The sequence below is a fragment of the Acipenser ruthenus genome, chromosome 2 (assembly GCF_902713425.1).
Source record: "Acipenser ruthenus chromosome 2, fAciRut3.2 maternal haplotype, whole genome shotgun sequence".
NCBI classification, from domain to species: domain Eukaryota; kingdom Metazoa; phylum Chordata; class Actinopteri; order Acipenseriformes; family Acipenseridae; genus Acipenser; species Acipenser ruthenus.
Window position 1 is genome coordinate 27,849,442 of NC_081190.1, and position 27,854 is coordinate 27,877,295.

Genomic DNA, 27,854 nt, shown 5'->3' on the forward strand with positions numbered 1-27,854 from the left:
AATACGCCTTCATTTAAAAAAAAAAATACATTCAGACTTTGCAGGAGGATTTGAGTTCTAAATGTATTTGTTTTTGTTCACCCAACATTCTTACCATTTAATTTGCTCTGTGTATTTTCAATACTCAAACAGTGTATAAATGCAAAATCCTTCTCCTAACGACGACTAGTTATTATAGTCTATTGAAAGTGCAGATTGCTGTACAGCTACGGTATAGCAAATAAAATATGAAAAGAAGTTTTATATTAATGCACAACATCATGTAGTATGAAAATTATGCAAGATTTCCAGCTGAGAGGGATGGACTGGGTGAAGAGTAGATGAAGAGGGTTTCAGTTACACATAAGCCTGTAAAGCATCCATCTGAGCTGGTCTGTGGAAACGGGTTGCAAGACCTGAGATACAATGGCAAGGCATGTCTCAGGCTGCTACTACCACACTATATTGTTTAGAGTATGACGTTCTTTCATTGCTCCCATCAGTTCAAACTCATATTCTTTTTATACCCCCTTTGTTAGTACTTCAAGGCAATTCTTCTTTTCTGCATCACAGGAGAACTGTGTAGAGTAAATGAAAAACACTGCCAATTAAACAGACAGTTAACATCCCTAAAGCTTTTACAATAATTACACCGCTACAATATGAACCACAATTTATGAGGCTTTTCACTGCCTAAAGCACACATTTTATATGAGACTTATTTTTTAACGGTTCTGCTTCAAGTTGAAAGACTTTCTAATGTGTACCAAGTGCATTTTTAACATTGTGGTTTAAATGATTATTTCTTTGACATTGCAAAATGATTTGTGCATTTTGTTTGGGGCAAAAATACAAACAACCGTAATGCCACCTGTCGCAGTAAATGTACAACTCGCAAGGTACCTGTGGCACTGATGAGTGTGACGGCCGTACCCGCTTAATGACAGCATTGCGCCAATGGCAACAATTCTCCCTTCATTACTTTTTCAAGCAGCTGTGTTGTTTTTACAAACTTTAGCAACGGTAACTACGAAACGTACAAGTAGAATTCCAGCTGTTATTAAAAGAACATTTTCAAGGGCATAGCTTCAGTGTTTATTCAGTTGCAACAAAGGGCATTGAAAACATGTATTTTTTAGAATTAGAAAGTTTTAATATTATTGTAAATCACATGTTACTGAGCCATCTTTCTAAAATAAATTAACCATTACATATTTGTATTCATTTTGTTTATCAGAACCCAGAATGACAGGTGTAATATTGTGCACCGAGCATGAATGCCTGCTAACTTGTATTATTTCTGTATATGACCATTTAAATACCTCTGAATGCTTTGCATAGTGATGTACAGTACATATATGTATATATATATATATATATATATATATATATATATATATATATATATATATATATATATATATATATATATATATATTTTTTTTTTTTTTTAGAGGGAAAGAAATAATTGGAACATCAATCTAATACATTTACGATCACAGATATATTAATATATTCTATGGCTACATCAATACCTTACACATTTTAAAGATCTAATTCATTTGTTGTCTAGCATTGTGAAAGTTGAAAATATTGGACTACAGGACTACTTGGAATCTGGTTTGGCAGAAATAAATGGCCCTTTAAACATACTTTCAAACACACAGATTTATAAGCTCCTAAGAAGACTTGGAAGGTGTGAACTAAATTCCCAATACTGAAGTGTGCAGACTGGGTTAGGCGACAATCAATGTATATGGGACGGAAGAAAAACACTTTTTCCCCAATACCAAAATGAAACTCAGCATGGTAAATAATTGAACACAGCATGCTGATTTTAGTCCTATTTTGAAGAACGACTGCAGCGATCATTAGGAGTCGATTTGAACTAGACCTAAGGGGTAATAATGCAATCAATATAAAAGCCTAGAGGGAATAAGAACTTCCTCTAAAAGAATATTTATAATTCAAAATTAACATTTCATGAATATTTCTAATTAAATGATGTTCCTATTCTTTTGAACTTTGTAGCATTTCTGCCGCTCTTATCTCAAAGCTAAAAACACAAGTCTAGGTCGTTTTAGTTAAGTCCATAAGCTGCAGTATTTTTTCCAGGTAGTCAATGAATATGATCCGAATAGATATAAAAGATGGTAAAAATCTAAGTATGTTATTTTATTCGTCCTTTATAACAGTTTATAGCCCAGTATATTGAGTACTACCAGATTGTACAGGAAATTGCTTTCATCTTTCTCGATTCAAATTGAGCATAAAAAAATCATATAACTGTGGTATAAAAATATTGTGGCTAGATGAAAAGGGAGTACCTGGTGTTTTCCTGTTATTAATCACTGCTACTTTACTTTCTGACCCATGAAAAGATGTTAAATTGTGCCAAACTGGCATTGACCTACCCCCTCTAGGTCTGCCAAGCTTGGATTGTGCATTTCCAAATTCTACAAAAGTATAGTACGATGACGAGATGATGACATCAAAATTCTAGAAAAAGGCCTTCCACTCAAGGTGCCAAAAGTCATGCCAAATAGCCATTGCAATGTGTATATTTTATCTTAAAGGGCAATCGATTCTGTGGGCTCTAAAAGCTTTTTCAAGATAAGTACTACTAATAGCCACATTCACAGTACTATTAAAATAAGGTTTAGACCATGGAAAGAACTGATGGGTAAGAATCAATTACCTTTAACATTTTATTATCTCTGTCCAACAGGCATACACAGCAGAATTCTTTCAGACTAACTAGCATGTACAAACAGAGTAATTAACCCAGAATTAGAAACAGCTTGTTTTACAATAAACTGGTTGAAATGATATATATATATATAAATCTCTTTTCCTTAATGGGTAATGGCACAGAAGCAATGAGTAAGCTAGTGAAAAAAGTGCTATCTGGTACAACTCTTCCCCTACATTTACATTATCACTGGAGTCAGGTCTGGTTATGTCTGACTACTCTTTAAATCTAAGGTAAAAATGTCCATAACATATAAGAAAATGAAGGATTGTCAGGCATCAACTATAAACAATAAACACAACAGATGCTAGTGTAAAAATACGTAATACTGTTATCTTCTTTATGCAGATCAAGTTAGAGTAGAATTAGATAAATATGAGCACTAACATACTGAACAAATGTATGCAGCATGCACACACAAAGCCTCTGGCTACCAAAAGAAAGATTAGTGTCATAATTCTCTCAACTAGGGTATGTTTATTTATTTTCATTTCGGCAAAAGATCCACTATCCTCCATTAAACGTACGCTTCTTACAAAGGTAGGCATGCAGTACAGTATGTGTTAAAGCCAGGAAAATCAAATGTGTGCCAAAAATTACAGCAGCTTTATTCCAGGGGCCCACTGATGTGCATACATTCAAAAACAGAAAATGCTTGTTAAGAATGCATTTAAATTCCTTTTAATATTATCATATTTATACATGAATTACCTTTGCAAATTCTGTATCTAATTGTGGGTAGAATCAGCGTCATACTGTATTGATAAAATGTTTTTAAAAAGTTACTGTACACAAGTAAATATGCCTTTTTTAAACTTGTTAGAGACAGTCAAGTGTACCAGTAGAAGGGGGAACATTGTTAAACCCAATATTAACCATCTGAGAAAACAACTACAAAACAGTATCAGAAAGCAATGCAAAGGCATATGAAGTAATGGCCACCAAAGCTGGGTAACAACATTGGGCCAGTTTCCATGCTGAGCTGTTTACACGTGAAGTGGTGATCCGCATGCACGTTTGGGAGAATTACTCGTGTGAATCAGGTTTGTGGCCGAAAAAAAGCACCAAAGAGAGGGATAGGGTAAATCTCATTTATTCGTGTAAATGACAAAAAACACAGGAAAACCACGCCCATTTTCACATGGAAACCCGCATTTCACGTGATAATGTAAATTAGCTTGTTTGTCCTTATGTGACACAGCTCTAAATACTGCAAGGGAACAGGTCAGTTGTTACTGTGGGTTCCAAGACGGCAGAAAGTGGGCGGTTTTATGGTTAGCAGAGATATAGTTCACCTTAATGATAATGCGAGCAGCCTTTTTTTTATTGTTGTTTTTTGCTGTATATCTCAAGTGGGTTTCCAGTTCTGTATAAAACCACTTACAAATATACCATGAACTGCGGTGTACACTTATAGTATTAAAGCAGCTGTTTGAGAATACCTTTGCTTTAAAAACTATGCTAAAGTTAAACATGAAGAGCAAGTGAGCTGCTTAAATGTCTGTAACTTAATTAATTCCTGTGCTTTTTCTGATCCCAGCTATGTCTGAAGACAACATGTGTCCACCCTCCACGTTAATAAATATCTGGAACTGGATGAGCCAGCTTGATTGCCCAAAACAGCGCAACAAACATATATACCAACAAGTTGTTGATGCCCGCTCAGAACTGACCAAATAAAATTGCAAATGAATGTATTGACTGATCCCCTATATGCTGTACTAACTGAATGAAAGAGAAATATATATATAACGTCTACACTGGTCAGTTTCATTTTATACCTCAGAGTTCATTTTTAATTAATGAGTTGTAAGATAAATTAGTTGAAACAGTATTCACTACTAACGACATGACACCCCACTAATGACATTTGAAAAACAATTTGGGCAAGAGCAGTAAAACATATTATTAAACAACCAGGCAATAGGTACTGTAATTAGAAATCGCAGCTTAGATTCTATCATGTACCATTTCGCATGGAAACACCATTTTCACAAGCCATCTGCAAAAACAGCACAAGAACTTTACACACAGCTAATTTACATATCAACCCCCACCTCCCCCCTTCATTTGCATGACGTCGGGTTAAAAAAGAGTAAAATAAACGGAGCGTATGGAAACCCGAAAAAAAAGCATTTTGCACAAGACATTTTTCTACAGCAAATGTCTCGAGCTAAAAAAAACACGCATGGAAACTCCACCATTGTCACATACAGCCCCACGGTACTAATATAATAATTCAGTGCTCTAAAACACAACTTCATTCAGCATGTTTGTGAAAGACATTCTATTGAAAACCAACAATTATATAATTTAAAAGATATCTAGCATAAAAGCAGGCAAATAAACTATGAAACAAAAAAACTGAAGGAAAAAAAAAGCTGAAAATGTTGACAACCAAGTAAGAACCATATTGTTGTTTTAAATTCTGATGGACATTGCAATGCACCATTAAAGTGGTGCCAGGGGAGAGAATACCCAAATTATAATTGCTTTTAACTTCAAAAAAGGTTCATTTTTCATATCAGAAATGTTAATATTAACTTTTTAGACATAAAAAAGACACTTTTCATGCAGAGATCCTGGTTTGTACTGTAACACAACGGTATTTACATCTCACAATGAAATTGATATAAAAGCAAACATTCTGGCCTTTCATGTAATGTTCAAACATGGACATTTTACTTTTAAAAATCCTCTTGACAGGCACTACAAATTTGGTTCAGGAGTAATGAGTGAGTTTTCATAATGTACTCCAAGGATAAGAGTCAAAAATGCTCATATTTAAGCATGGATCCCTCGATAATAAAAACAAGAGACACCCAATTAAAACAATACTAGACTAACATAAATAAAACAGACAGTTCATACAGCAGTGATTCTAGGGTTCTGGAATTTAAAATCGGTGCCTCTTACATTCAAATGAATGAAAGGTAATAGCTACAGTACATGTCCAATTAAATTTAAAGACAAAAACAAGTTTACCTGTCCACTTAATTGATACTAACCAAAACTGATGATGATTTGACCAGTGTTTTCCAAAATGACAGACTGGATATGTTACCTAATAAGGTTCAAGTTTATGGACCAGTGGCTGCGTTATTCATGGACTTCTCACAAACAAAAATCACGCTGCAAAACTGGCAAGATGGAAACGAAAAGCAAGGTGTCAGTGCAGCGTGGCAGTTGAAAAGGGGTGTGTCAAGGCAATTGTAAAGCAGCTCAAAATAAAAGAGCTCAAAGCATGAAAATCACTTGTGCAAGTAGGTTACTCTCAATTTGCCTTGAAGAACACAGGTATAAATCATCATTAGATTAATTAGCTGTTAATTCATTGTGACCGGCTGCGACGTGTATATTATGATTACAAGCAGTGACACCCAAGCGTGGCGTCTGAAAGCCTTGTAACTTGCACTAGTTGAAAGTGTTGATGGCAGTTTCCTTTCTGCCCCTAAGGGTAACAATACCATTACTATTAATATGAGACGTAAATGCAATCTTTAACATTATGGAATAAGTTAGCACAAATCAAAACTTACACTTTTCAAACTAATGTCTGTCATCACCGACTCAATAGGTACAATAGGTTGCTTCGGTTTTAAATCAAAATTAAATGTCATCAACTTTGAATTACTTTTGGCATAATGAATTACTGTAACAGTGCAGCACAAATATCATGCAAAAGTAGACAAACATTTTGATAAAAGTATATATTTTTTTGTTAAATGTGAGACTGCATGCAAAAAAACAAACAAAAAACAAACAAAAAACATGGTGGCCTGCAAACACTGATGTTCATGTATAAATCTAGTTTTAGTGTCTGTATTGAAAATGCAAGAATAATATTTATAATAAGTACTCTAGCAGCCTCACCCCAGTTTTTGAATCACTGTGTATAAAGAATGTTTTGTCAAGCCCATCAGAAGAGAACTGGAAAGCTACTTCAGATCATCGCAGTTTAGTTAACGATGGAAGGCAACAGTAAAATTCAGCCTGTGTGCTGGAATGTTTAAATTCAATAGTGTGGATTTTTTTTTTTTTCATCAAGAACTTACCTTAAGTCTAAACTATGAGGCACAACTCAAGTACCGGTACTTGGGGAATATAACAAATCTCATTTTAAATGAAACCATCAGACTGACAGTACATCAGATTAGAATCATCTGCATCTTCATCATCATGGCCATAACAGTAGAAGACAGCACCGTCAGACCTGAGCCAATGCAGGTATAATAACGTCTACCTACACTGGAAACATTAACTTGTTCAAAACTATCTGAAGCATCTGTGATCGCTAAAAACATTACCAGTCCCTGTTGCATTTCATTTGCGTCTCTACAGTATTGTGGGAAACTGATTTACACAAACTTTGAAGCCAAGGTGCACACTTCTTACCAGTCCTTATATTACTGAATCTATTCCTGAATGATACCAGCATGTAAAACAAGAGGTCATGCAGAGGGTATCATTCACCTACAGTATTTGGTTTCAAATAAATCTCCATTCAGAGAAACATTTGTTTCCAAAAATGGTATAGATTATTTCTTTTTTTATTATTATTTACAGTATTTGTAATTCTGTTTAAAATATTTTATTTCAAAAGATTAAATCAGAAAATAAAAGCAAAGCAGGTTGTAAAACTAATTTGACCAAAACCTGTTTTACTCCAAGCACATGCACTATTGCGAGACAATAACTCTGCCATTGTGATGTTTCACGCTTCATTTGTGACTCTTGTATCGTGATGTGTATTGTACTGTGAAGACACTGTCGATGCACAGCCCGAATTATTGTTGTGAATATTGGGATTATGTTGAAGTCAAATGAAAGACTTCTTCATTCCTCTCTTTTTACATAAAAGAATGCACGTCTTTGCCCCACATTCAAACAAAGAACGAACCCGTGCATGCACATACAGAGGGGCCTCATAATAGCGTAATCATTTCACAGTACTTGAAGGGTTAAATATATTCCTATCAAATCAAGAGTTTATCGGATTGAAACCAAGGAGTGATAAAAGTGTGGTGAAGATTGGTGCAAAATCAAGGCAGTTATCGTGTTGACCCTGTAGAAAGTGACAGACGGATGGATGGACACAATTAGCAAGAAGGACTACAATTGATAGTAAAGTATTCTACAGCCTGTCTAAAATAACATATAATATTACTGCTTAAACTTAGTACCACCAGAGACTCATAGAATCCCAACATTCCAAAAAATATACACTACGACGGTGTATTTATTTTGGACCACAGCTTGACAGCATTCATGAATTTTAATGTCTGCACCTAAAACAATTCACCGTACTTTGCGCAATGAAAATGCTGTTATCAAGGTCACAACCTCTGAAAAGCAGTATGCCACCTGCATAATTCTAAGTAAAGTCAAAGAGAGAGCTCTATCTTACAACCAAAAAGTTAGACTGCAGAGATCTATTGCTGGAGGCTCTCATATTAAATTATGCATAGAACCAATTTACCATAATTAGCCTGATTCCATTTGCTGAACAGAGTGCCTGTGTGACTGTCCGAATATGCCTGTGGCTAGATGCACCAACAAACTCAAAAAGCATTTATTTGAGAGATTTCACACAGCAATATCTACCTGGTGTGCTGCACACTGATGGGTATAACTTATTTTGAAAGCCGTAACATAACAATTCATTAAACGTATAATAAAGTTTAATAAAGATTAGCATTAGAGTTGCACAGCACAGATGGCAGAATAAAGTAAGTGTGGTGTTGAAACTTTACAAAAAAAAATTGAAAAATTGACAAGTTACTACAACCCTGGTCAATGCAGAATAAAACCACGTTTTATTTAACCAGCTCACTAGTTTCTGAAGGCAGTAAGGATTTTAGACCCACAACACGATTGTAGTTTGGATACAGAAAACTCCTGATAGATTCTATTCCAGGGTGTGGTGATTGCTGTAAATCAGAAATGGAGGGATATCAAACATATGCAAAAGGAAGTGGAACAACCTTTTTTTTTTTTTACATTATATTCAAAGAACAAAACAAAACCACTAAAAACAAAACAAAGAAAAAATAAACAAACACAGTTTATGTTATAGAATCTATCAAATTCCCAGATTTCAATTAATGGTTATAATTTCTATACTGTTCAGGGATTGGTGCCAGAAACGGGAAATCTATTTAAACAATATCTTCTCTTCTGTTGATGAAATATATATTTGTGCCCGGTGAGATTCAGATATCAAGAACATGCAATTCATTTTTTTTTACGAAATGATTTGCGTAAAAGTTTACTGATAAATTAAAACATAACATAATCCTGTATGTATTCACAAGGATGTAAGGGTTAAACCTCTTGAAGCTGTAATCTCTTCATTTAACTTCCCCACCATTTCTTTGCTGATGACACCCAGATTTTCTTTTCCTTTCCTTCTTTCACCCCTGACCTTTCCACCCGTATAACTGGATGGCACGCCATTACCTCCTCATTAACCCATCAAAAACTGAAATCCTTTTCTTTCCTTCCCCTTCTTCTCCCCCTCCCACCCGCACCATTTCATTTTCTCCCGTCCCTCATTCCGGTTAACTCTGCTCGTAACCTCGGCGTCATCTTTGATGCTACCCTTTCCCTTGCTGATCATATCTCGGCCACTACACGCACCTGTAGATTCCACCAATTTAACATCCGCAAAATACGCCCCTCCATCTCTTTCTCTGCCGCTAAGATGCTCTCATCTTCACCCGCCTCGATTACTGCAACTCCCTCCTCATTGGCCTTCCCTCCTACGCCTTCACACCACTACAGCAAATTCAAAATGCCTCTGCCCGCATCATTTTCAACCTCCCCCGCTCCTCTCATACCTCCCCTCTTCTCCTTCAGCTACACTGGCTCCCCGTTTACTATCGCTGCTTATTCAAATTCCTTACTCTAGTCTATAAATCCCTCCATGGTCTCGCCCCACCCTACCTGGCTGCACTTATCTCTTACTATGCTCCCCCCCGTCCCTTACGCTCTCAAACTCTGTTGTCCCTTTCGGTCCCACCCTCGCCCTGTGCCCAATCCCGTTTCCGTTCCTTCTCCCTCCTGGCTCCCCTTCACTGGAATAAACTCCCACTCCATATAAAACAGTCACCTACACTACGCAGTTTTCGCTCCTCCCTTAAAACACATCTTTTCACCCAGCCTATCCCACTGCGTGCCCTAGCCGCTAACCCCCGGTCAGGACCCTGCTTGTTTGCCCAACCCTGCCCTAGCCTCTGTTCTCACAGTAGCACCACTCTTTATTTCCTCACCCTTGCCCAATAAACGTACCTTTTTCCTTCCACCATTTCTCTTGATTGTACCGCTTAGTCTAATAATTGTAAAGCACCTTGGTCAAAGGCGCTATATAAATATAAATATATATATATATATATATAAATAAATAAATAAATAAATAAATAAATAAATAAATGTCAGTAGCCACCAACAGCGTTCTGTTTATTAATCTGCTAATACATTCTTTGTAGTACTGGGATGAGCAATTCAAATGGTTAAGTAATGTAATATGGATGGTTGTTTAATGGTTGCTCGTTATGTGGCTCACTGTGGAGTCTATAGCGACATCTTGGGGCTGTAGGACTAAATTACGTGGTAACACAAGGTCCTAATTATTATCCTCATCATGAGCCAACAACAATAATAAAAGGATTGGCAGTAATAAGGCCTTATAATAAAGAAGCAATGCATGTGATCGTTTCATATCACTGTGTTACTGTCAAATGATTAGTAACATTTTCTGAAAAAAATGTATATATATATAATTATTATAAAGCTCGCTTTTCTTCTTTTTTATGACACAAAAAAGTGAAATATACAAGCATTATTTGCAGATTGTTATATTGTAAGGGCCAGTTAGGATTATAATACAATTAAGGTTCATATATTTTTGTCTTATAAAGTGATTTTATACTATATTAATCATGACCATGGAAAACAAAAATGTGAATCACCAATAGGTAACTTCATCAATAAAATAAGCATATTGAAGTGAATATTCTTGTTCACTTACTCCTTATTAGTTGCCAAATTTTTGGTGAATGCTGGAGAACATAGTGAGGCATAATGAAACAAATGTTCAATTAACAGAAGTCACTCAGGGTTATCTTTCCTCTGCAGCAGCAACGGAATGTAATGAGTGAGCCTGCTGTAATAGCAAGGCAGATTAGATGAATATATGGCTAACAAAAAAAAGAAATGTGTTAGTCGCTGATGATCAGCATTAAATTGACATAATGGCTCATCTGGGCTGTACATGTAGCTTTTTTCCTGCTTTTATTGGCGACAACTAGATTGACCTTCTCTACATAATTGTAACTACAGTACAGCAATTAGTCAAACCGCCACATCTGTCATGCGAGGCACGTGTCAAAAGAGACAAGCTCATTGCGACCAAGCCGCAATAATAGCGCTGTGTGCCTGATGTCGGCTGGCAGTAAAAACAGAAGGTAAAGAAAAAAAAAAGTTTCTCACAGCTACTCATATTGTATGTATGCCTAAACATTGAAATAAGGGTTTGCTTCCACCGCCCCCCACCCTCCTCCCAAAATATTTTTCCAACTTCTTAATACTAATGGTTCCACAAATGAAATGCACAAAGCAAGCAGCTGTGATATTTTATACATGGTTAAATCCCTTTTTAAGCATTTTGGTTTCCAACCCTTCATACACTTTTGCCTTGCTTAGGCTCTCTTTTTTTACATCTCCATTTACCTGGCCTACATTTACACATACAAAAAAAGTCCAAGGCTTTCTTATTAGAACATAAGAATGTTTACAAACGAGAGGAGGCCATTCGACCTAGTAGCTTATTGATCTCAGAATCTCACCAAGCAGCTTCTTGAAGGATCCCAGGATGTCAGCTTCAACAACATTACTGGGGAGCTGGTTCCAGATTCCCACAATTCCCTGTGTAAAAAAGTTCCTCCTATTTCCTGTTCTGAATGCCCCTTTATCTAATCTCCACTTGTGACCCCTGGTCCTTGTTTCTTTTTTCACGTCGAAAAAGTCCCTTGGGTCGACATTGGCAATACCTTTTAGAATTCTGAGTGCTTGAATCAGATCGCCGCGTAGTCTTCTTTGTTCAAGACTGAACAAATTCAATTATTTATTTTATTTTATTCAATTATTTATTTTATTCAATTATCAAATAGATTCAATTATTTTAGCCTATCTGCATATGCCATGCCTTTTAAACCTGGAATAATTCTGGTCGCTCTCGTCTTTGCACTCTTTCTAGAGCAGCAATATCCTTTTTGTAGCGAGGTGACCAGAATTGAACACAGTATTCTAGATGAGGTCTTACTAATGCATTATAAAGTTTTAACATTACTTCCCTTGATTTAAATTCAACACTTTTCACTATATATCCGAGCATCTTGTTGCCCTTTTTCATAGCTTCCCCACATTGTCTAGATGAAGACATACCATAGACATTTCTATTGTAGAGACACTGCAAAGAAATCAACACACAACATACTTGGGAAACTTTTTTTCCCCAGGTCACATGGATATACAGTAGTACACACCAAACGATGAGTCACAGGGAATCACCTCAATTAAAGTTCTAACTAGAAAAGGGGGGTTGGGAAATTCACTCAGTAAATGGGGCAAACGTGGATCAATATCGATGTGCTCATTGAATCAAAAAACATAATGCTCCACTTTCTTTAAATCTATTTCATCATCTTAAACAAAACACCAGATACAGATGCTTTTGACTCAGCTAAACAACCCTTGATGTTCATTTGTAGTCTTTCACAAGAGAGACTTCCTACTTGTCAAAACCTGAAGATAACACACCAAGTTTGGTGATGTATTGCAGCCAGTTACAATACCAAGCATACTGTAACACAGCCACAGGCTTTATTCAGTTATCTTATTTCACAGTTAATCTACTTTAGTCTAAAAATGTACTTTTTACTTGAGCCTTTGAAACTCGTTTTAATTTCCACCAAATCCTTCGTACAAAGATTCAAAACAGACACGCAAACTACTGTTTTCTCCATCTGGATCAGCGGCAAGTGCCTGGCCGAAACCTTTAAACTGTGTGTAGACATTCTGAAATGGCAACACATTCCAGTCCTATTCGACACGCTTGTTGCACCTTGAATTTATCAGAATAGAAGTAGGGAGTAGGTTTCCTTAACGTTACCAGTCACATGTTTTTTTTTTAATACATATGTTGGATTTCAATGTTCAAGTGTTAATTTTTAGATAGCTAAACTAAGAATGTATCATTTGTATTTATTTTATTTTTAAATTTAGAATCGCCATTTCTTCTTGTTTTCTCCCCAATTTGGAAAGCCCAATTCTTTTTTTTTTTAAATTTCAACCCGGTTCACCGCTGCCACCCCCGCACTGACTTGGGAGAGATGAAGACGGACACACGCGTCCTCCGAAACGCATGCCGTCAGCTTCTTTTCACTCAGCCAGCCCGCCATGCAGCCACCTTAGAGCTACAGCGTCGGAGGGCCACGCAGCTCTGGGCAGCTTACAGGCAGGACTGTAGGCGCCCGGCCAGTCTACAAGGGTCGCTGGTGCGCAGTGAGCCGAGGACACTCTGGCCGACCTAGGCCCTTCCCCATCCAGGCGACGCTCGAATAGCCTGGACTTGAGCCGGCGACCTCCAGGCTATAGGGTGCATCCTGCACTCCACGCAGAGTGCTTTTACCAGATGCGCCACTCAGGAGCCCCCCTCATTTGTATTTTTAATTTCTTTTTTTGCTTTATAGATTTCTTTAACCTTTTTTAATTTCTCTGCAGAAAAATATTCACTTTGTGAAAAACACTCAATAGTTATCTGAATCATTTTCAGGATCTATGAAGCCGACAATACACAAGGAAGCATCTTTCTGGAAACATTTTTAAGCAACATACATTATACAGCACACAGTAGTCTAAAATGGAAGAAAGAATTAATACTGCATTGAACAGTGCCACTACTTATATATACACATTATCTAGCTGCATACATATTGTCTATCAATAAAAGAGTGTACATTAGCAAGTGTCCAAACCACATCTTCAGTGGCAGTTGCCATCTTGCATATTCACAAGATCAATTCATCTCCTACTATTATGTCTTCAGTCAAAAACAGTACAATGGAAGCTAAGGCAGCAACATTGAGTACCTTTTTCCTCCCCTACAGAAGTTGCTTCTGTATCCAGCAGAATATTCTGTGTATTGATTTGTGGGATCTAGATCTGATCTAGAAGATTCTTCATTTGTCCTACTTTGCATTTGTTTGTTTATGTGAACCCCCATTTTTAAACAATGTCATCTTTTAATACTCAGCACAAATTGTGCCAAACAACATACTGAAGACTTAAGTTGTTTCAAGATAATTCTCAATTATCAATGGATGTAAAAGTAGAAAAAATACTTAAAATGAGCAAAAGCGGGCCTACGTAGGATTCCATAAATAAGTAAGACTGTAGTTACAGACACGTTCGTTTCTGAAATGTAACCTATGGTAGTTCCATTTGAGGTGAAACAACTTCCATAGTAAACATTTCATTTTCAGCAGTCACGTGTACTGCAAGCAAAATGACTACTTTATAGAGCCTTGTCCTTTCACTCTGACTGATCGATCGATCAGGTCAACTTGCAGCAGTCTAGAACAGATGACAGATACAACACCTGGTAGTACTGTATATGCACTGTATAACTATTTTAAAAAGGCTATAGCTTTCTTGATGTGTTAATTTCAGCCATTTGAATGTCTTTGGAAAAGTAGGGCGTGTTCCACATGTGTATGCATCTCAATGAATGTGCTGCAGTATGTCAACTAAAAGACTGATTAGTAAACTAAGGATAGCACCCTGAAATATCCGGTACATCCCTTGTGGTGCTAGACATCAGAATATTAGCTTTCTTGTCTCATTTACTGATCACGATTCAGTGACTGTATAAAGTTGTCAAGCAGTAATTATAAGTGAAGATGGATGCAAATTGCTGTAGCTAACTTACTGAGAACTTTTTTCTTTTTTTATGTGCTGTTATCCATAAGACATGAATGGACAGCTGGTATCTGTCCAGTGAATCCATTAGCACTTAGCTGGGGATAAAAAGACAAATGCTAAGAGTTTCAACTGCTAAATATGCAGCGGTTTACATGCCACCATTTAGTCTTCACAACTTCAGAACAGAAGGCACAGTTTAAAGAAAATACAAAAACCACAAAAAAAAAAGCTAGCCGTGTACCACTATATTGTGGAAGTATGCATTCTGCAGTAATTTCCGCACACCACTGTTTTTCTGCATTAACTAAATTGACTTGGAAGATGAATCCGATTTAGAGGTAGTACTGGGGCACCAAACAGCCTATTGAATCGATCTTGAAATAAATGTTTAATGTCTTTTTAATTTGCCTGTCTGTAGATCAATGGTCCAACAAGGGTTTATGGATAATTATAGAAAAAGTCTGACTGAGCTTCATGCAGCAATTAATGTAGACCTTTGTGTCTCATTTAGAATACATTCTGTCAAAAAAAGTTTATTGTTTTTAATAACAGGAAATAATAGGTACTGTAGGAAACATTGTCGCTGCCTTTTAGTAACTAAGAGCTGAGACAAAAAGAGAAAGGGTGAACAGGACAATTGGAGCCAAACTTGCTGTGAATATTACAGTAGTAATGTAACACTACGGTTAAAATATTTCAATTATTAAATTAAAACATAGTATGATTTGTAATATGTTTATCTGGTCAGTAATTTGTCCTTTCATGAAAACATTGGAAATGCTGCTTGTGTGGGTGAAAGACAAGACGCAGAGCCTTCTCGGCAGAAAAAAACCCTGTAAACATCAGCTTTTCCCAAATGAGATTATAAAGACATAGCTTACGTCTTAATAACTCTAGTGCATTGATTATTGGGATTCACCACCCACTGATTGTGAAGTCACACAGAGCAGCCAACAGAAATAGTTTGGCCCAAGAATATAACCCATTATTTTCCTCAAAGACAATACAAATAAAATAACGCTTGAAAAAATCATTATAAAAAGTAAACGAAAGATCAAATAGTGACAATATTTGTCAAGACTTTTCATAGTGGAGTGTTTGAATGTTTTTCAGCCCATGTGCAATTACACATTTACATAAGTATCACAAATTGGGCTATTTTTAATAACAACTACTACTGTAGAACTGTAGCATTATTGTGACAACAGGGATTCTGATAACCTGTGCTCTTCCAAAACCAGATTTAAGGCATATGATTTTTTATTATTCTTGAACCCTGTAAGCATGAAACGCAATGTTAAATTGTTTTATGGATTCACTTCAAGGTACAGTGGCAAAGTCTATTTTAATAGTAAACAAATACAGTAATGTATCAGCTTTCATTTGTGACTTCACCACTTTAGAAAACAGCTAAACCAGTCTGTTGACTAAAGTGCATTTTTGCCACACAAACCACCCAATAACAGCCTACTCTTTGTTCATAGCAGAATGTTCTAGGATGAAATGGGTGTCACTGTTTGAAAAGAAGCTTTGCTATACTGTATCTAAGAGGAAACGCAAATTATTCATATAATCCCAAGTCCTCCATTTGAGCTCCATGCTGGTAATATAGAATATGAACTGGAGTAAAATTAACGTTGTATCCCTGCTGCAACAAAAACATAACTCTCTTTACAAAGAAACCGTGGCAATGGATATAGAACAGCAAAGAGCTTTTAGAAGGTTTATTTTCAGGCTGTTGGATGTCAGCATCTCAAGTAGCATTTACAAACATGATTAATTATGATTTTACTATTTAATAAAATGTTGTTAAAAGCTATGATGATTCAGTGTGCTGTCACAAAATAATTAGTTCTGTAATTACCCAGCTTGAAGTACTGTATATAAGAAAACATGTTGTATTCACCTTTTTTACTATACAGTACTATCTTATAACCATTTTTGAACCAACATTTTTATTTCTGAATGAAAATACAAAATTGAATTGCAAAGCTGGGACTTGATATTATCTGAATTACATTAACAAGCACAAACGTCAAATGAAATGCAATCAACTATATGTGTGTTAAACACATCATTCTAAGTTTCCCTCATCCTCGAACATGGTGACCAAATGAGAATGCACCACTTGTCACAACACTGGAAATACAGTGAGGAGAGGGGGGGACTGGACAACATTTTACGTCTCTGTATCCTATTCACAGTAAGATTACATATTCAAGATTCAATAAAATACTAATAAACAAAATAATACAAGGATCATTTACCTGCAGATCCAAAAACATAATCTACATGACTAAATGTAACAAATACTCCGATGGGACCAACATAGGAGAAACCAAACATCGTCTTTGGATCAGGATGAATCTACACAGACACACCATTAGCAACATAATTCCAAGCACTCCTACCGGCAGCCATTTCAACATGCCTAACCATTCCCTGTATGATCTGACGGTTCTTGTTTTAAAAAGGGCACATTTAAGAACACTCAAGACAGGAGAACTTGCAAATCTAAATTTGTAAAATTCCTTGACTCAAAAAACAAAGGACTCAATAGGGAAACTGTTTTTCAACCTCATTACAACTTATGATACTTGTGTACAGAACATGTCTATATAATTTGTATTATTTTGTATCTTTATTTGTACTTATTGATGTACTTTTTTCATATATTAGTACATACTGTTACAATTTTTGCCTATTTGCATTTTATTTATTAATTTATTTTGTCTTTGTAATTGTCATTGTTTATTGGGTGGCCACATTTCCTGTTTTTCACCACAGAGCATTTTTCCTTACAGTATTAGAATTATAATGATTCAAAATGGGTTCTGATGCCACCTCTGAATGTAAACCTAAACCTCTCTTTTCTACATTCACCCAATGAAGAGATCTCTGAGGTCTTGAAACCTTGTGATTAATTATTGTTTAGTTAGTCCAATAAAAATGAATCACCTCTCCTCTTTGTCTATCATACCTGGACTGATACAGCTACCATTTCATTTATTAATAAACAGAGACAGTATAGAGCAATATTCATTTTGATAATCACATTAAATTGTGTTTATTTGACCCAGAAAAAGTGCCCTCCATTTGCAATTACATTTTACCAAAACATTTAGTAAGCTGTTTTTAGACAAAACATATTTAACACTGAGGTCTAGAAATCCTATTTTAAATTAACATGGAAAAAAGCTATTGCATACTACTGTACAACAATAATACTGCAATTGAAAAATACATATATTTGAAAACATACAGTATTTAGTGAACCGCTATCTGAAATGTATTTGTATCAAACAGTTTGTATCAGATGGAAATGTTATCACAATAAGATTAGTTACTGTATACTGTTTAATTATTCTTAACATAGTAAAGGGTGCTTTACAAACTGATTTTCAACCCACTCAAGGTCAGAGCAGGCAGAAAGCCCACAAGTGGCAATTGCTGCTGATATTTTGTTGTTGTGTTTGTTTTTGTTTTTTTCCCCACCAGTTCAATCAAGTCTTATTTGCTTACAGTCTCGGTATAATGCACCAACACTCAAATGTAATGAACTGTCAAAATAAAATCTGCTTTGAGCAAAAAGATCAATCTGACCTTCTGAAGTCCAGTTGTGCAGCTAAAACATTTGACAGTTTACATTAAGAAAATATTCTGTATCTATTTGCCTGTATCAATTAGTTTCACTGATTGCCTAAAGAAAAGTAATGAGGAGTTGGCAGATGTTGCTAAAAAGGAGAAGCAAAGGCCTGCATTTTGCCGCAAGACAAAAATAAAAAAAAAAAAAAAAAAAATTTTGTCCAACCATGTAAACAACAACAATATGCAAAGAATATGTATTGGTGAAATCAAGTGGATTTTGGGGCATTTATGAACTATGTAGCATATGCTTCCCAATTACTGTATTGCCTGCTTCATGTACTGTATATATCAGCCAGGTAGTGTCCTGACCATATTAGGTCCAGTTGAGTTTTCTGCTCACACAGAGGAAGTTATATTAATGACTTCAGTTTATAGGAAAAGTAGACAGGAATCATTTTCTCAATGCTACCAGTTTTCATACGGTGTCTCTGAAACTGAGTTTACCTTATAGTCAGTTACTGAGAGTGAGACGTATTTGTAATACTGAGCAGGACTTTGATAAACATGCAGAAATTGTTGGTGAAAGACTTAAAGCGAAAGGTTATAAACCCCATTGGATTAGCGGGGCATACAAAAAAGCAAAGGATACGGACAGGGAGATGCTGTTGCAGCCTCGTGCATATAAACCAAAATCATTCTAACTAAGAAAACATTATTATTATTATTATTATACTGCTAATATCTTACAGGAGAATCCTTTAGAGCCAATACAAAAGCACTGATGACATCTTTCCCCAACAGCAATGTGCCAACGAAATATCTGATTTGAATCTTTCGTAATGATTATAAATGAAATTCAAAGTTAAACAAATTGAAATAGAAGAGTTGGTTATATATATTCCATTAAATACAGCCCAGAATTAAATTAAGTTTAAGTGTTAAGTTACAAATATCTGGCATTCTGGGAGCACAATTTCCTCTTTTCACAATATAACGGTACTTTACATAAAAAAAAAAAAAAACACATAATAATTGCATTTTTAAGAGATAATCAAAACAATCTTTTTTCTGCTCAATCTCCACTTGGGCTTCACCTCAATTATCCATGTATTATGTTTGAAAATGGTAGATACAAAACAAAAGATAAACACTAGCAACTGGGACTTGACTTAAAGACTATTTCACATTTGAAGGATCAGATAAGCAATAGAAGCAAAAGGGAGTTTAAACCAGTAATCACTGAACAAGTGGAAATAAGAATTTAGAAGCCAAAGGAATCATGTTTGGAATAAACTTCCACCTGCACTGAAACAATTTTCATTTGTGATTGTCTTGAACGGTACAGATTAACTGCGGTTCTTTTTCTACAGAGCTGAAATTACAACCGCAATTACGTTGTGAGCTCTCCAAAATGTGCTCCAGCTGCAACCTGTAGACATCACCCACTGAGTGAGTAAAATCGTACATCAACCATCATGTCTACTCACCCTTTGACACCTGCTTGAGACCGCTGGAAAAAAAAAAAAAAAAAGTGTACCAATTGTGATGCCAATTTATATAAACTACCATCACATAGTTTTCAAATAACGACCTACAGGTCAATGTTTAATTAAACTAAGTAAATAAATAAATAAATAACAACCTCCCTGTCTGACACACCACAGGAGCAGACACCACTTAAAGTCATATATTTCACTGTAAATGTTCTTAAGCACTCAGCTGAAAGAAAATGGAAGTAAACCACTTAGGGTTGAAAGACTCCAGACCTAACAAATGTATTTAAAAAAAACAAAAAAAAAACACGGTTTTGTTCTGTTCCTGTGTTTTGTTTATTTGTTAATTAATAAAAGTGTGCAAAGAAGCACTGAACTACAGTTTCTGTGTCTGGGTCTACAAATTCAAGGGTGCAGACCAGCCTAGACCTTGGGACCGCTTTACCACAAACCTAAAATCTGTCCCATGACCCAAAGCCTGCACTTTACTTGAACAGTAACATTACAGTAGGTTCCACTACACCAGTGGTATTCAATTACATTCTCTTTTGGGCCAGATAAGGCAATGTCCAAACCTTAGAGACACAGGGTGCTCATGATGTGTGTACCGGTGGTGGTGGGGGGTGGGGGGTGGTGGTTTAAACACTTATGAAAATCTGACTATCCAATCACACTTTACATAACAGAACGTTGCAACACTACACTTGCACCAATCAACTAATACAAATAAACCACTTAAAATGATACAATGTCTGGTCGCCATTTAATAATAAATAGAAAGCAGATGTATTTTTCCTGAAAATATTCACACCTTGCAAACAAATAATTATACAAAGCCCACTAATACTATTAAAACAGCATGCTATTAATCTTAATTTTATTTAAATAAAAATTATAAGTTAAATGCATGAGTAATAACTATTTAGTGATTTGTACCTCACCTGTCAAAAAAGTCACAAGTCGCCACTGGTTTTTTTTTTTTGTCTTATTTTCTCTGGCTGTTTGTTGTTTTGTCTGTATGTCTCTCGCCTTCTGGGCCTATTGACGCTGAATCACTCTTTACCTCACAAATGTGCACGTTTAAAAGAAAAAGCATAATCGTGGTTCCCTAGGTAACCAAACTAACTTAGTCCAGTAAGTCAGCAGAGGCAGAGTACAAGTTACGGGAGAGGAGTCATTTTTTATAGTTCAAGAATAGTAAACTGTAAAATAGTATTCACCGTTGGGTTATGGAATGTACTGATACAAATAGGAATGAATGTGCAGAGAGAGTGAATTCTGCTTTTGTAATGAAGGACAGCTGACGCTTGATGTGCCAAACGGAAGGCTCTCGCAAGCCGGATTGGGCCCGCGGACCGCCAAGTGAATAACACTTTACTACTAAGTTACAAACCCATTCATTATATACTGGTAAGTAACATTTTTGCAACCAAAACCTTATTAACTAATTTAAATTACAATTCAATTGACTGTGCTCCATCGTAGTGTTAACAGGGTTTGAACACTGATTTTCTGGAAGTATTTACATTGCGACAGCCATATTTGTAAAATGTGAATGCTTTGATGCAATTTCTGATGCATTTAGGAACACTATACGCTTTCATGTGCCATCTAAATACCTACATGTATATTTTTTTGTAAATAATATGGCAGGTTTATAGTTTGATTCATTTGTCATCATTGTTAAAAAACTGCTGCACACACTGCTGTGAAACGGCTGATGAGGTGCTTACTGTAAAATAGCAAAAAACTGTTTCCCTGAAGCCATTTATCAATATTTACTGCAAAGCACATAGGCTGCAAAAATACTGGATTTGAGAGCAGTACTCAAGAGACTAGACTTTTGAACTAGATCTTACAAACATCATGTCTGTGCGGCCCGTTGACTATCCTGCATTTTTTATATGTTTCTTCCCTTGGCCCAAGAGATTAGTCCTTAGTTCTTCCATATCTTGCAAAAAATCCTTTTCATTCTTTTTTTTTTGTTTGCAGAAATTTGCTTAACCTCCCTTGATGCAAATGAGAAGCGAATACATTTCATAAATCTGCAATATTCCACATCTTTGCATTCAAATTCTCTCTTTTATGCATGTCTAATAGAAAAGGGCTTCAATACGCAATTAAATTCTTCAATAGCAACCTCTAATGAATGCACCGTTAAACAAACAGTTATGAATATAGACGAACTATCAACACAATGGGTAAGGCGTTACAATAAACCAAGGGAAATAAGACTCAATAGAAGGCACAAATTCATTAAAATAAGGTTTTTGTCTGTGTCCCCGTCCCACCCCCCCACCCCCCCACCCCCACCCAGACAAATCTAACTTTTTTGTGCTGTGTAAAGTTTCAGTGACCTTGTCTTTCTCATTTGTGTTGCTCCATTTCTTTTTTGTGGAGGGAGACAGCCACCGATATGCTGTTCTGCCTGTGTGCCCATCGGTGTTCTGACTGACAGGGCCACGCTCCGAAGCCTTCACTTCACTCTGACAGTCACACCAGGTTCCACTGATGGACGTCTGCCATGAAAAATCCTAACAGGCAGCCCCTGGCAGAGTGATGACTGGAAGAAAGTGTCCTACCTGGAGAGAACAATTGCTCCTCAGTAGGAAAGAAAGATATAAGTGTCTTTTATATATAATCCTAGTACTGCAAGTACAATTTTTAAACAGATCTTTGCTTTTCTTCAGACTAATGGACACATTTTTCACATGAAGATCACTTTTCTTCTGAAATTTCTCGATAACAGCAGCAAAATCTGGTGGTTTACCAAGCAATCTCATATAAATTGCATTTTTTTGTTTTTTTGCTTAGAAGACTGGCTTGAATAAGACCAGGTACTCAATTCTCTCACAGTTTAGTGTTGGAGAAAATCTTAGAAATCTCACTGCAACTTTTAAAACAAAAATCATTCTAAATAAAGAGTAGCTTAGTGTTAGTATTTATACTTAGCCTACTTTACCAAATTGTTTGCATTTCTGTAATTGCACTGTAAGACCTCATTGAAAACGAATCCTACATCCCTGTTCTTTGCAAAATATTTTATTTACAGCCATTATAAACCAAAATGTAAAATACCCCCCCAAATAGTATAGGATCAGTAATTGTTTTCAGTCAAAAGTTAACTGTATTTTGGGTTTATTGGATGGGTCCAGTAATTTGCAGATACACTGTATACAGCTGACCACAGACCAGAAACTATCCATTCACACAAAGTGAAACCTTGAAGAAATTAAGACGTTAGGTGAAACTGACAGAATATATTTTACTTAATTTCTACCAGTTTACATTTTAAATCTAACTTAACCTTTACACCTGTGGTCTCAAATTCCTAACCACTAAATGTTTTCAACGTCACAATTTATTAAACAGTTTAGGGTGACGGTGCAGCCATTACTCAAAATTAATAACCACAGAGGATGTTTATCTCATGTTTTTTACATGAGTTCTGTCAGAACTAATCACCTTCTTCATATATTTTTTTTTTTTACTGGTTTATACGCTCATTTTTCATGTTGTTGGACTATCTGACAACAGAAATCTTTTTTTTGTTTATTTTTTTTTTTTAAATCACGCAACTTTCTTGGCTTTAGTTTATGGATATTAGGTTGCAGTGGGTGATACCACAAAACTTGGAATTACGTATTTTGTATAACAGAACCCAATTCGCAACTTTATAAAGGAATAGCATTTTGGAAAAACATTATTTCATGTAATAATTCATCAATTTGGAGCAATGTCATTTTCGTTAAATGATGTGTTTGTGATGTAAGGGCTGTAAAATTAGACTCCACTGTATTACACATTTATATTTAATATAGCTGTAAACTGACAGATGAGTTCATTGCATGTTATTTCCTATCTAGAAAGTCACCTATAAAACATGCTTCAAGCACAAATGAGGCACCACTCACTGAGAGTCTCGTTATACCACGACTGTACTGTCAGATTTGTAATAATTATTTTTCTGGGGTTTAAACCAACAATGGAAAGTCAAAGAATGAAAGCATTGAAAAGTTAGGCAGCAGAGCCTTGGGACATGTTCTCTAGTTTATTATTTTTTTTTAGATTTTTTTCAAAAATAAGAGCTAAATTGTTATGTTTTAGCCATACAGTACTTGCAGCTGAACCTTGGTCCCCATAGTGGATTTACAGAGTCTGGACTAGCATTGATTTACTGCTAAAGTGTTCACTTTACTTTCTCCCAAGTCATTATCAGTCACTGTTGATTATCCGACTGGGTGATCTTGTTTTTTGTTTACCCACCTTTAGTAAACCGCAAGGATTTTGGTGGCAATAATGACTGACACAAGAAGCATGCTGATACACAAAAGTTTTGACTTTTGCCATCACTTAGAAGATCAGTAACAGATGTCCTCAGCAAAAATGTAAAGAATTGCGAGCAAGAAAGAAAACCAATAGGCTTATGATGTAATTTTCCATCTTAACTGATTTATACTTTGGCATATATGATTAAATAGGATTAAACCACTAATTTACAGTTTTAAAAAAAGACAGACATAGTGGGGATTCTGGCAGCCACAGTAAATGCATATTTCTTTGCATGTTTTCAATTATACTTGTCAAAAAGTTAGTAATATCAATGAAAGCCTCCTGTATATAGTTTGCCAATCTGTAATATTTCTCCAAACTTTGTGGGGAACTAGTTAAGAAACATTTGAGTTCTAAAAAAGGTGAGAAAAAGTAATACCCCAGAATTTAAATTTACAATTAAAATTACAATTAAACATAAACCAAATCATGCAAGAAATTATTTTACTGAACAAACAATCATTTGTCAACTCCTAAATCTGCCAAGAGACGCACTCTCAATAAATGTTACATTACTGTCATGATGAAATACTGTTAAATATCAGTTAAAAATGTACTGTGAGTAGAACACAACAGCTGCACATTTTAATTGATTCTAAAATGGAAGTAAGTTATTTATCAATGCCCTTGATGCATATTAATCCAAACATATGACAGACAATTTTGCCAAAAAGCACCACACTGGAAAAACAAATATAATTAACTTCTTCAGTCTTGATTATTATTACCGTATTCCTTTGAATTTAAGAGCAGCCCAAGTGCCAATTTAAGACGCAGGCCATATTTGAGAAGAAAAAATTGGTTTAAAAAGTGTGTCTAAATTTAATTCTTTTTTTTTTCATGAGAGACCACTTTTGAGAAATGAATGTTGCCAGAAAAAGAAACAACCAATGGCCATTGTCAGTAAAACATACCCTGTAAAAAGATAATAAGGTGCAAATTTGAGAAATATATAGTCAATATTAGTCAGTTGACTAACTTGCACTGCCACTTCGGAGAAGAAAAAAAAAAACTAGGGGTGTTCCGAGTGGTGCATCCAGTAAAGGCACTCCGCGTGGAGTGTAGGATGCGCCCTATAGCCTGGAGATCGCTGTTTTGAGTCCAGGCTATTCCACTGCCAGCCGTGGATGGGCGTTCCCAAATGGCAGCGCACAACTGGCTGAGTGCCGCCCGAAGTGGGGAGGGCTTAGGTCGGCCAGAGTGTCCTCAGCTCACTGTGTATCAGCGGCCCCTGTAGACTGGCCGGGCGCCTGCAGGCCTGTCTGCAAGAGGCCCAGAGCTGCATGGTCCTCCGACGCTGTAGCTCTGAGGTAGCTGCATAGCGGGGCTGTAGAGTGAAAAGAACCAGACGGGTGACGGTACACGTTTCGGAGGACGCATGTGTTCATGCAGTGGTGAGCCAGGCTTACAGATTGGGCATTTCAAATTGGAGAGAAAATGGGGTAAAATATAATTGGCAATTCCATATTTTAAAAAAAATAAATAAATAACCAAAGTAAAGGATGCCATATGTGAAGCATTGAAGTGAGATGTGAAAATGCTGTCTGCTGTAGTTTGTAATGGTATCTCAACAAAGGAGCACCTCTAGCGCAGTTCTAGCCGGCATTGGCGACAGCAGTGTTTCACAACCGGTGGGATGGGCCCCAAGACTAGACTATATTTCCTTCTAATAAAACATGCTTACTAGCTTGACAGAGAGAGAGAGAGAGAGAGAGAGAGAGAGAGAGAGAGAGAGAGAGAGAGAGAGAGAGAGAGAGAGAGAGAGAAAGAATGTTGTTGTGGAATGCAAAGTAGCAATATTTTAACAACCTGTTAAATGTTGATTCGATGGACACTTGAATAGTTAGCCATATGTCTCACTGTGTACTGGTAAGTGCTACTAAAAATTTAATAGCAAAACATATGTTAATACAAAAACCTTATGCGCTTGGCAAGGGTGCTAATGAGTAAACACTGGGCTATGGCACCCTATATGACGAGTGGTTGTAGTTTAATTAAATTACTGTATTCATAAAGAAGATTTTACAATTCAGTCTTTTAACATTCTAATGTGAAATGCCAGGTGGTTTACCCTTAATTCAATCACAATGGGGAGAAATCCTGAACTTAGATTGCTGAGTGGGTCTTGCGGTCTTGTCCCACAAACCTCTTCGCAAACTTCAAATCGCATGTAATGTACACCCATACACAGCCACTGACTGTGGTTAATGTGGTCACTCTTTGATAAGATACCAGTACAAGCAAATCACATACTTTACAATGATGTACCACTGCATGCTGCATTCCCCTAAGAATATGCATTATGCAAGAAGGTGCTGTTTAGTCAATTTATGATATTCCTCAAATCAGTGCACTTCTGCTGCCAGCTGAAAACACAAACAGTCTGTCATCACAAAGTTTGTTGGTTTACATGCTTTTTAAAATGAAAACTGTCAGCGAATACCGATCTTACAAAACACACACTGTATTTCCCATAAAAAAAAATTGATTTTTTTTTTTTTTTGTGCAACACACCTTTACCTAGGGAATCGGAATACTTGTGTACAGAGTATAAAGCCAATATCTTGTAGCATTAGGTCTTTAAACAAAAAGTCACATGATCCCAATATGGCTGCCATATTATGTGAAAGTGAAAGGTGATGTTAAATTTTGTCCTCAGGGTTTACTTAACTTCGTAGCTATGCATACTAAAGATGTTGAAAAGTCTTCCTATATCTTTTTTTTTTTGATAAACATGATCTTCCTATTTAATTCTCAAGTGTATTAAATCATTTGAACATGCTAGGCTACCTCTCTCAAAGTCCTCCATGATGTGACATTCATAAAGGAAAAGCAGATCATCTGTTGGTAAATTGGCTCCCAGGTCCTTGATCTTTCACAGATACAATATATAGTGCCAGTTTATGAAAACTTTTCCCGGAAAATTATGACACACCAGGTGGCTTGGAAATGCCTTATGCATGAACCACTGCACAGATACTCACTGAACTTAAGCAATAAATGCCATAATATGTTATCGAATCAACTGGAAAGTGATGAAGGCATTCACGTTTGTGATAGTGCTGTGCAAGGTTTCACATATTTCTGGGGGGAAACTTAAGAGCACAATCTGTTTATGATGCAGTGTCATGCTGGAATATCAATTGATCACGTGTGCCCTGTAAAAAAGTACAAAGGGGAAATACAACAGTGCTGTAAACATTTTAACCACAGTACATTATTCATTCTGCCTTCAAACATAGGACAGCAAAATAACGAAGGATGCACCTGTCATATTCTATACATATCACATTACACTCTTCATTTTAAAATATGATCCCTTCTCTGAGTAAGTTACTCAAACCACACAAAGGAAATTCACACTGGTGCCCACTCTAGCTGAAGTAATTTCAAGTTCCAGGCAGGCACTGCTCATCATTGCTTGGTCTCTGCTCAATGGTTTACTGGTGGCTAGTTCTAACCCTCCTATCCAGAAAACGTATTACCACAACTCCACAAGGAGACCAAACCGTCCTCTTTGTATGATGATGTCAAAACTTGCAGTATCGCTTGGGTGAGTTTCAGCCAATAATCATGCTGTGGTGCAAACATACAACTTCATTGCATCAAAGTGTCAAAAACTACACACCAGGCACTGGTTACTCCTATTTTAAAATTATCCAAGCATTATTTATGATTTCATTCAATCTTTGGCAGTCATGGCACTGCAAACACTGGGCTGCAAGAGT

General features: G+C 36.2%; 1 protein-coding gene across 2 annotated transcripts in view; it reads right to left on the minus strand.

Moving 5' to 3' along the window:
• Positions 1–27,854, minus strand: part of LOC117963338 (F-box/LRR-repeat protein 17-like) — a 272,309-nt gene that overhangs the window by 137,336 nt on the left and 107,119 nt on the right. The window contains exon 8 of one of the 2 annotated variants that reach the window (XM_058993001.1): positions 500–557. The exons of the other annotated variant lie outside the window; for it this stretch is intronic. Within the exon in view, the coding sequence (XP_058848984.1) occupies positions 515–557 (43 nt within the window). The 3' untranslated portion in view covers positions 500–514. Of the gene's footprint in view, positions 1–499; positions 558–27,854 lie in introns of those variants that run through there. 2 annotated transcript variants of the gene reach the window in all.